The 11535-nt window shown below is 41.6% G+C and overlaps 2 protein-coding genes across 2 annotated transcripts in view; one reads left to right on the top strand and one right to left on the bottom strand.

The window, feature by feature from the left end:
• The window catches only part of SLC25A32 (solute carrier family 25 member 32), a 16987-nt gene extending 10625 nt beyond the window's left edge, over positions 1 to 6362 (bottom strand). The window contains exon 1 of the mRNA XM_023225409.1: positions 6007 to 6362. Within this exon, the coding sequence (XP_023081177.1) occupies positions 6007 to 6160 (154 nt within the window). The 5' untranslated portion in view covers positions 6161 to 6362. The remainder of the gene's footprint in view (positions 1 to 6006) is intronic.
• Positions 5962 to 11535, top strand: part of DCAF13 (DDB1 and CUL4 associated factor 13) — a 28533-nt gene continuing 22959 nt past the window's right edge. The window contains exons 1-2 of the mRNA XM_023225394.3: positions 5962 to 6738; positions 11168 to 11367. Of these exons, the coding sequence (XP_023081162.1) occupies positions 6435 to 6738; positions 11168 to 11367 (504 nt within the window). The 5' untranslated portion in view covers positions 5962 to 6434. The remainder of the gene's footprint in view (positions 6739 to 11167; positions 11368 to 11535) is intronic.

Here is an 11535-nt window from a genome sequence, read left to right on the forward strand (position 1 = left end):
GAGCGAGACTCCGTCTCAAAAAAAAAAAAAAAAAAAAAAAAGATTTTAACATATAATATTATGGCTTTCCATCTTATAGATATCCCATAATTTACAGTCATTCCTCCATCTGACATATGAATTTTTTTTTTTTTGGCTATTACAAAAAGTCCTCTAAAGAACATTCTGTACAACAATCTGCATGAACACTTATTATTGCCTTATAATCAGCTATTAGAAACGGAACTGATATGGGTCAATGGGTATAAACTTAAGTTGCATATACATACTGAACCTGCCTTCCAGAAAGTTTATACAAATTACACCCAATAGCCATATGAACATCCCTGGTTCACTGTCCCCTTCCCACTACCTCACTGTGTATAATCCGGCCTGGCAAAGAAGAATCACTATTTACCATTGTCAGGCAAACGGGGAAAAGTCAATTTCTTTCATCATTAACCCGGCAATGTTACAGCATGAAGGAAGATTACAGTACATCAGGTTTTGTCAGAAGACCTGGGTTTGATATGTAACTTCCCTAATTCGCTACATGGTCTTACCCTTTCTGAGCTTCAGCATCCTTACTTATAAAATGGGGATAAGTCATGTAACTCACAGGGTTGAGGTTTACATAAGACAACAAGTTTAAAGGCAGGCAGCAGAATGACAGGCTCTTGAGAAACGTTTTCCTGCGTAGTTTATATTCTTTCTGATGCTTCCCCTGGATTCTGTGTGTCTCATTCTTCTGTATAGATCCCTTTTTCTAAGAACTTTCCATTTTCCTCTTAATAATAAACTCATAATACCATTTCTCTCTTGAGGTAAAAAGCAAAACCAACCATAAAAACACTACCTGTTCTTTTCATAGGTATAAACCAATGCTGAACTATAATTTCCCTAACATAAAATTAAAATTGTTATATAGATGAAATACAGTAAATTTTTTCGGTCTAAATCAGGGGTCCCCAACTCCCAGAACCAATCCATGGCCTGTTAGGAACTGGGTCGCACAGCAGGAAGTGAGCTAGGTGGGCGGAGTATGGGCGAAGCTTCACCTGTACTTACAGCTGCTCCCCATTGCTTGCATTACTGCCTGAACTCTGCCTCCTGTCCGATCAGTGGCGGTACTAGGTTCTTACAGAATCTCGAACCCTATTGTGAACTGTGCATGCAAAGGATCTAGGCTGCACACTCCTTATGCGAATCTATTGCCTGATGATCTGAGGTGGAACAGTTTCATCCTGAAATCATCCATACCTCCTTCAGCCCCATTCATGGAAAAATTATCTTCCATGAATCAGTCCCTGGTGCCAAAAAGGTTGGGGACCACTGGCTTAAATAACCTCATGACTGTTTTTTTTTTTTTTTTGAGACGGAGTCGCTCTGTCGCCCAGGCGGGAGTGCAGTGGCCGGATCTCAGCTCACTGCAAGCTCCGCCTCCCCGGTTTACGCCATTCTCCTGCCTCAGCCTCCCGAGTAGCTGGGACTACAGGCGCCCTCCACCTTGCCCGGCTAGTTTTTTTTTTTTTGTATTTTTTAGTAGAGACGGGGTTGACTGTTTTAAAAACATTTGCCACTAATGAATTAGTATGTAGATCTAAGTACCTATCAAATAACTTACAATGGCCTATCGTAGCACTAAAAAATGCCAATAGACACAAGCTGAAGATAAAAAGTTTGGTGCACAGAAAGGAGCCAAGACAGGACACTAATTTTAAATTCATTTTCAAAGAAAGACAATATAATGACTTTTTTAAAATTACCATCTAGCACTATCACCCTAACACAACCTGTTTAATTTGCTGGATGTTAGTTTTACCCCTCCTTTCCTCTGTGACAGCTCTGTGACAATTAAGAGTTTGTCTTTCTGAAGAAAATTAATCTCCCCCCATCTGTGCTCTATATTGGTGTCTTCAAAATTGCAGATGAATCAAGAAACCAACTGAAAGACGGCTAGTATCTTTTCTTTAAAATCAGACTGGAATTGAAAACAAATATAAATGACATTACAAGTAGTAAGGATAAGTAATGTTTCATGAAACTTGTGTTTCAGTAATGTTTGTGTGTATATGTGTATGCACTGGATAGCAAAGGTAAAATTTATTTCCTACTAAGTGTTTTGGTCAAAAAAGCTTGTTCTGGATCCTGCTTCTTCAGACAAACCCCCTTAGTTAGATACCTTACTCCTTATCCTCCTGTCTCCATTTCCCAATATCTTCCTTGATTTCAGTTCTTTCCCATTAGTATTCAAACAGACTTAAGTTTCTCCTAAGTATTTCCTCTTTGATTCCAGTGCCTCCTCATCAGTTAAGTGTCTGCAATGAGAAAACCAGCCCCTGCCCCTCCCAATCTCAGCAGGGACTCTCACCTCCACTGCAATCTGGTTTGAGCTTTACCAATTACTGCAAGCGCTCTAATTAAGAACCTTCAAAGGCACTCTGGAGTCCTCTCTTTCTTAAGAACCCCTTAATACACCTGATAGTGTGTAAAGCCCTTTCTTCTCACACTATCTTGAATGTCCTCTTGCTTCTTTGCCAATAAATTTCCTGGGCCCCCTTTTCTCTGCCCATCCTTAAATGCTGATTTATAGGCACAATTTCCACCAAACAGGGGTGGTGTCTCAACCATTAAGCGGCTTCAACTGCCATCCCTGTGCTACTAGTCCTGATCTCTCATTCCTAACATCCTCCTACTAAGGGTTGCGGTCTTACTGCCAGTTTCCATTTTTACATGGCATAAAAGATAACGTCAATCTGGCAGCTTAACTTTCTGGAATCATTTTTTATTTTCATCTCTAGCATTTTAATTTACCCTTTAGCTATACCAAACTACCCACTCATGGTTTCAAACTAACAGCATATGTTATGGAAACAGACTTTCTGAGCTTGAATCCTAGTTCTAGCAATTACTTTGCAACCCTAAGTCACTTGATTACTCTCTGCCTGAGTTTTTCCATAAGATAGGAAAAATAGTAGAATCTAACTCTAAAAATTATAAAGGATTAAATGAGTTAGTACATATAAAGCTCTTAGAATTATGCCTGACATATTGCAAGCACTCAATAAGTACTAGCTTATTTATGCTACTGGATCTTGTGATACCACATACTTATACAACTTTACTCTGCACTACTGTCACTGAATTTTACATTTGGTTCCTTAATATTTTGGATGTAGTCATACTCTCTATATTCTTCACAAGAGCTCACACATATCTTTAACTTGCAGATTAGGCTTTTGGGTATTTAAGAAAATTATTATTTTTATATCTCATTCACATTCTTTGTTGGGACTCTCTCATCATTCTTGAGGGTTTAAAATTACATAGTAAAGTTAAAAGGAGCCTGAACAATCATCCAATCCAATCTTTCCACCTAATACAAGAGTATCTTCTAACTTTTGTCATCCAACTACTATCTGAACCACTTCTGGTCATCATCAATTTCATTTCTGAGCACTATCACGTTACCAAACCAAAATCTGCTTTCCTGTAATTTCCATTCAACCTGTGTCTGACCTTAGGATCAACCCACAATAAGGCAGCCCCCTTTCCCACATGGAAGTTCTCTAAATATCTTGAGTTTTCTCTCCTGAGCTAAACTAGTTCCTCCAGTCATTTTTCATATGAAATAATTTCTAATCTTTCTACCACTCTGGACACCTCTGAGTTCCAATTTATACTTGAACTCACAGAAAAATTCCAGGTTTGGTTTAACAGCGCATGCATTCAGAATTAACCCCCATATCCTGTCTTCATTAGATTTTAATTTTATTAAATGAGTTTAATTACATGGAAGCATAAAAACTACAGTATGTTATTCAGCATTGATGCTGATAATCAATAAATTTTTCTTTTATCTTCTTAAATTTTCCTCCTTTCTATCATCATTTCAGAGCTACACTGTGAGCTTTATTATTACAAAGTCCTGCTTCCACTCCTAGATTTAGGCCTCCAATCCAATCTCAGTCCTTTCGTCTGTCACCTCAGCCCCACTAGTCTCCCAATACTCTTCCCAATTCATCAAGACTGTTAATCTTCTCAGGTATCAAGAATTCCCTTTCCTCAGGAATGATACGCTTCAAAGCACTATCTAAATTCATCCGGCCAACCACGCTATTCTTCAATGATCACCTCGACTATCACCTCTTCTGCTCCTAGACAAAATGCTACCGAAGAGAGACACTAAGTCATATACAGGCCTGCACCTGCAGCCAAGTCTAAAATTCTTGTAATGTTCAAACCATTGTATAACAGGGACTTATAGGGGTAGTATGGTGAGGGGTTAAGTGTCATAGGGTTCCAGAGTTAGATTACCAGGGTTTAAATCCCAGATCCATCTTTACAAACTTGTGACTTGGGTAAGTTAGTCAATTTCTGTTATCCTCACCTGTATAGCAGGGATCATAAACTCACAGGATTGTTCCTGTGAATAGATTTACAGGATAATAAATGAGATAATGCATCTAAAGAATAGTTCACTGCCTTGCTCCTAGTAAACATTCGATAAAGATTACTTGTCAATAATTATTTGTGCATGCATCATAAAACTTCATGAAATTATATGCCTTTGTGTTTTTTCTAGAGATAATACTCCATACTTTTCGATGATTTTCCTTCATAGAACGGCTTCTTGTTTCCTCCAGCTGTCAAAATATTAGCTCTTCTATGGGAAACCCCAAGCCCCAATCTTCCATTGAACCTTAAAGATACATATGGCCATCAGCATTGTAGAATTTTCTTCACGGTTTATGGGTATTTATATTTTGTATTCGTATTTCTTGATTTTATGTTGTCTAGAATTACCTTTTATATGACTAAGTCTAACGACTCCAATTAAATTCTAAGTTCCCTGAAGGCAAGAACTTTATTAAATACTTTTGTAGCCCATACAGCAGTCTACAAACATTAAGAGAATATAAATCAAGTGAACTGAATTACCTAATGCTAAGATAAACAACTTCTGTAGATTTAATTCTCAAGGCAGAACTTAACTTGTAACAACCTTATTTGGAAACTATTTTCTTTTTTTTTTTTTTTTTTTTTTTGAGACGGAGTCTGGCTCTGTCACCCAGGCTGGAGTGCAGTGGCCGGATCTCAGCTCACTGCAAGCTCCGCCTCCGGGGTTTATGCCATTCTCCTGCCTCAGCCTCCCGAGTAGCTGGGACTACAGGCGCCCGCCACCTCGCCCAGCTAGTTTTTTTTTTTTGTATTTTTTAGTAGAGACGGGGTTTCACCGTGTTAGCCAGGATGGTCTCGATCTCCTGACCTCGTGATCCGCCCGTCTCGGCCTCCCAAAGTGCTGGGATTACAGGCTTGAGCCACCGCGCCCGGCCTGGAAACTATTTTCTGCAATTTCAGTTACCAAAGATCATCTCTGAAAGTCTTTTTCCAGACTTCAGCGTCGAGTTTAACTTCTAAAATGCTTTATTTCAACATACTCAATTCATCTAATACACTTAAAATAATATTTCGATTCTAGCAACCTATTCTTTCACAGGACCTTGTACCATTCCATAACCACCAAAAAACAAACATTCAAGAGAATTCTATTCCAAATCTCCCAACCATTCGCTGAAGACTACGTCCTATCCCAATACTAGTCGAGCTGCCAAACCACGTGGGTATGCTAAGATTTCAAAGTTCCAAGAGTGAATGATTTGCACGTGTGAGGACTAAACTTTAAGATGTTTATTTTATTTATTTTATTTCTTTATTTTACAAATCAGGCTTTGAATCCCATCTTCTCTGCCAATGAGGATGTTTTTTCTCAGACTTCTCTACATACACGCCCCCTCCCTTAGCCTTGAGTAGCGTGGAAGATCGACCGCAGGCCGACCTGTCTACAGAGCAAGCACCACTTCCTCAAATCTAGTTTAGGTGAGCCAAGGCGGAGAGCACCCCCTTCAACACTCCTCCTCCTCGAACGGAAAAGGCGGAGAAGAGTCAGGCCTCCTTTTGAATCTTTAACACCCAGTTTGGGCTGACAACAAGAGGATGCAGCCCGGTGTCCGGGCGGGCTCTTACCCGCGAAGCGGATCTTCACGAGGTCGAGCGGGTGCAGGGCAAGGTTGGATAAGACGCCGCCGCTCACGCCCGCTACTAGGTTCTCATACCGGACGTGGCGGAATACCGTGCTCCATGCCGACGACCCGGACGCCGAATGGCCCTGGCCCGTCATAGGCTCAGGACCCACCGACACCACGGCGCCCAGGGCCGCGGAGGTGGGACGCAATGCAGTAGCCGCCACCGTGGCGACGGTCGCCCCTTTTGAGCGCAAGTCCACCTCCGGGACCGGCGAAAGGATTCTTACGCCCAGTGCGCGTGAGCGAAGTCGCAAGACTCTAGTACTGAGGGGGCAAGAATGGGGCGCAGCCACTACGTCACGCCGGCGGAAAGCGCGATGGAAGGGAGGTGGCAGACTCGGCCGAGTCTCCGCCCTGCCTCGCCCACAAATGCGCCAGCGCACAGACGCGGAAGACACCGCACAGCAAGAACCGCCCCTTGCTAACGGTTGCCAGCAAAACTACGGAGCCCCGCAGGATCCAGTTGAGCCAGCCAGCCTCCGCTCCGCGAGTCACGTGACTGGAAGTAGTCTGAGGAAAGCGGAAGTCGCATGTGGGAGTAGGCGGCGGTGGGCGGAACTCGTACCGGAGAGCTCGTGGAGTCCGGCCGTAGGAGCAAGCAAGATGAAGGTGAAGATGCTGAGCCGGAATCCGGACAATTATGTCCGCGAAACCAAGTTGGACTTACAGAGAGGTAAGATAAGTTGGTAGGGAGAAAAGGACGGTTTCCGCGAGTCCTTGGGTCTAGCCTCGGCTTTCGCGGAGTAAAGCAGGGGGAGGCTGGCACTCCAGGCTGGTTCTTCCGAAGTTCCCTTTCGCTAAAGCAAACTTTGTGCTGACAGAGTCGCTGCGGAACTGGATAGCAAGTAAAGTCTGTTAAAGTCCTTTTTCTAAGAATTTCCTCTAGTGGTGAGTGGGAAATAGTTGCCTATGGTGGAGAAACAGTCCAGCTGCTGCTCTAGGATTGTCTTCAGGTTCCTGTTACTGAAAAGTGGACTTGAATGAGCCAAACTCGTGGGTTGAAGGGCTGAGAGTTAAACAGGCTTTTAAAATCTTCCTACTGCTCTTCTTGCCACTTTACTACTTCACATTAGTTCTGGATGTTGGAAGAGACAAAGATGAATTTAAAAGCATCAGTTTTCAGTTTTCTCTTACCATCCCTTAAGACGTTTGATGAAAGAATGATTAAAATGAAATTAATTTAATCTTCCTGGTCTGTTCCCCCATTGACTGCTAACCACTTATAAATTGTACCTTGTGATACCTAAATGACAAGGTACCAACCATGCATAAGCAGATTGTTCTAAGTAAAGAGAATAGCAGGAGCAAAGGTCTTCAGGCAGGAATGAACCTAAGGCGTAGAAAGAAAGGCTGTGTCATTAGAGTTTGAATGAGGGAGGTTACAGTAAGCGAGATGAGATGAGGCGAGAACAGTATTTCACTATTTTGATTGAGTAGTAGATATTATCAACATGTGTGTCAGCATTGCTAAGAAGTCTTTGCTCAAAAGATGTTTACAGTTTGTCACAAGGCAGTAATGTTTCTAAAACATAAATTAGATTTGTCATCATTCCCAGTCCTTGAATTTCTGGTCCCACCTTCCTTGTCACTTTTGTCAGTCACTACGTTTCTCACAAGTGGTTTAATATTCACCCTTGCCAATCTCAGTGCATTTCAGTCATCTTTTTTAAGGCTTCCTGTGGCACACACCCTTACCCAGTTTAGCCACTTTCTCTGGAAAACTTTCACTGAACAATAATCTGTTCCTACTTACCTCCTGCATGAGCCCCGACCCTTTCAGCACCCATATTCTATGATTCTATCACTTGATCACAGTGTTTATCACATTGTGTCATGATTATTATTTTGGTTAATAGTCTTTCCCATCAGACTTAGCGTCCAAAAAGGGGAAGAATCATGTTCGTGTATGCACTGTGTTTAGACAGCACCTAGCACATAATAGTTGCTTTATAAATATCTGTTTCTCCATCTATAAAGATTCGTTTTTGCCTACATGAAGAGATTTAGAAACAAAATGATTATCTTGTTAGGGTTTAAAACTTTGTTGAAATTATTAAAATACTAATTTTAGTTGTAGGAACAGCTGCTGACATCAGAGTAGATGGAAATTTTCTAGACTTCAAAAATAATCTTTGCAAAACTGATAGATGAGACTGAAAATTAAATATATTAAATAAATGTAGCCAACTATGGACATTATCATTTCGGGTATGCTTGTCTTTGTGAAGTACAGGTGGCATTCTGCAATTTGCACAGTACCATATTAACTGAAGCAATCCCACTCTTTGAGAGGTTTACAGTGATTGAAATCACATCTGTTAACCACGAAACTTTGCGAAGTGGGTAATTGATTCCAGTATGCATGTCATCCAGTTAATACAGTACTGTGCGAAAGTGAGTACTGCCTGAATTTTTTTTATAATAGTAGCCATTAAAACCAAACATTGAATTAAGCTGAAATTAGAACCTTTAAATATATTGCGGTGTTAAATCAAGATTTTTCTTAAAAAAAAAAAAAGAACGTATTTGGCCCGGCGCGGTGGCTCACGCCTGTAATCCCAGCACTTTGGGAGGCTGAGACGGGCGCATCACAAGGTAAGGAGATCCAGACCATCCTGGCTAACACGGTGAAACCCCGTCTCTGCTAAAAATACAAAAAAATTAGCCGGACGTGGTGGCGGGCGCCTGTAGTCCCAGCGACTCGGAGGCTGAGGCAGCAGAATGGCGTGAACCGGCGGGGCGGAGCTTGCAGTGAGCCGAGGTGGCGCCACTGCACTCCAGCCTGGGCGACAGAGAGAGACTCCGTCTCAAAAAAAAAAAATCTTTAATTACATGCCCTCATTAACATACACATATGTTGAGGAGAAGGGATCTGCTCAAAAACTCTTGTTATTAATGGGGCACACAAAAAGTTTGAAGACTGCTATATAGGGAGCCTCTGGAAGTTTTAAGCATAGGAGTGACATGTAAAAAGCTGTTTTAAGATGACATCTGATAATAGTGTAAATTGCCACCAAATCAAGTAGGGATGATATTACAGTAGCCCAAGTATAAGGTAATGAAGACCCAAACTGCCTGGGGATGCAGTGGCTCACACTCATAAACCCAGCACTTTTTGGGAGGCAAAGGTGGGAGGATCACTTGAGTCCGGGAGTTCGAGAGACCCCCATCTCTACAAAAAGTTTAAAGATTAATGGGACATGGTGGTGCATGCCTCAGGTCCAAGCTACTTGGGAGGCTGAGGTGAGAGGCTAAGGTAGGCGGATCACTTAGGCTCTGGAGGTTGAGGCTGCGGTAGACTATAGCCACACCACTGCACTCCAGCTTGGGTGACAGAGTGATACTGCATCTCAAAAAAAACAAAAACTAAGTTACTAGAAATAGTTAAAGGGAAAGATGGATAAATGTTGCAAAGACATGATGAGTAGAACTTGGAGTTTTGGTAGTAGGGAATATGGAAGATGGAATACATAAGAATGACCTAGGCTAGAGCTTTGTTGAATGTTAGGTATAATACCATTACCAGGGAGTCAGAAAGAAACAGCAAGGTGAAGTCATGGGGTAAGAAGATGCATTTACTTTTTACACATTGAGTTTTTTAGACATACGAGCTTAAAATTACTAAGCATAATTATATATATATATTTATATATATATTTATATATATTTATATATTTATATAGAGAGAGTTTTGTTTTGTTTTGTTTTTTGAGATGAAGTCACGCTCTGTCAGCCAGGCTGGAGTGCAGTGGCGTGATTTCGGCTCACTGCAACCTTTTGCTGAGGCAAAAGGTTCAAGCGATTCTTTTGCCTCAGCCTCCCAAGTAGCTGGGACTACAGGCATGTACCACCCTCCCGCCGGCTAACTTTTTGTATTTTTAGTAGAGATGGGATCTCACTGTGTTAGCCAGGATGGTCTCGATCTCCTGACCTCATAATCTGCCCACCCCGGCCTCCCAAAGTACTGGGATTACAGGTGTGAGCCACCACGCCCGGCCCTAATCATGATTATTAACCAAGACAATGTGTTTAGCAGCATATCGGGACAGTTAAAACATAGATTCTGGAGCCATACTGCCATATTGCATTCTGGAGACAGGTTTGAATCCTGTCTCCACCATGTCATATTCAGGTTAGTTAACCTCTTTGTGCCTCAGTTTTCCCATCAATAAAGTGTGAGATAGTAATAGAACTTATCACATAGGATGCTGTGGAAATTAAACGATTAAGGTTTTTGGAACAGTGCCTGGCACCTGGTGAACTCTTATGTGAGTCTTTTTTTTTTTTTTTTGAGACGGAGTCTCGCTCTGTCACCCAGGCTGGAGTGCAGTGGCCGGATCTCAGCTCACTGCAAGCTCCGCCCCCCGGGTTCACGCCATTCTCCTGCCTCAGCCTCCTGAGTAGCTGGGACTACAGGAGCCCGCCACCTCGCCCGGCTCGTTTTTTGTATTTTTAGTAGAGACGAGGTTTCACCGTGTTGGCCAGGATGGTCTCGATCTCCTGACCTCGTGATCCGCCCGTCTTGGCCTCCCAAAGTGCTGGGATTACAGGCTTGAGCCACCGCGCCCGGCAGAGTCTTTTTTATGTAAGTAAGCAAACATAGAAAGTGCTCAGTAAATAATAGCTGTGTAATATCATCATAATCACAACTTCATGTGTCTATCAGCACAGTATTTAGCACCAGAGATTAATAATGTTCCCTGCCCCACAGGAAGCTTAGAGTTCTGTTGAGCAAACATCATGCACATGTTTTGTCCCAGGAACTGTGCTAGGCATAAGGAAATACAAATGAAAAGTGTATTGGAAGCCCTGACAGTGAACACTTACCACCCAGTTGAAGAGTGTACTAGGACATATAAAAGGGAAAGGCTGTATGTATATATATCTAGGGTCTAATTGTTTTGCAAGATGTATGCATCCCATGATTTTCCAGTAATTTCAGAAAGATTTCTGAACAGCAGGTTTTCTACTTTTGTATTCTTAGTGTTAGATATAGAACAATGTCACTAACTAAATGCTTATTGAATAACAGAGTGATTAGCTGAGGAAGACAGCAGGAAATATTAAGTGTGAATTATCAAGAAGAATTATTCTTATTTCAGTTCCAAGAAACTATGATCCTACTTTACATCCTTTTGAGGTCCCACGAGAATATGTAAGAGCTTTAAATGCTACCAAACTGGAACGAGTATTTGCAAAACCATTCCTTGCGTCTCTGGATGGTCACCGTGATGGAGTCAATTGCTTGGCAAAGCATCCAAAGAACCTGGCTACTGTCCTTTCTGGGGCATGCGATGGAGAGGCAAGTGTCACTCTAAATGTTGATATTTTCAACTAAAAGTAGTTATATTACAAATGTTTTTCCCTTTAGTTTTTAGTTACTGTAGGTTTTACTTTATTGGATTTCAATTTACTTCTCAAGACTAAATTTTTTTTTTTTTTTTTTTTTTTTTTTTTTTTTTTTTTTGGT

This window comes from Piliocolobus tephrosceles, chromosome 7 (genome assembly GCF_002776525.5).
Source record: "Piliocolobus tephrosceles isolate RC106 chromosome 7, ASM277652v3, whole genome shotgun sequence".
Classification (NCBI taxonomy): Eukaryota; Metazoa; Chordata; class Mammalia; order Primates; family Cercopithecidae; genus Piliocolobus; species Piliocolobus tephrosceles.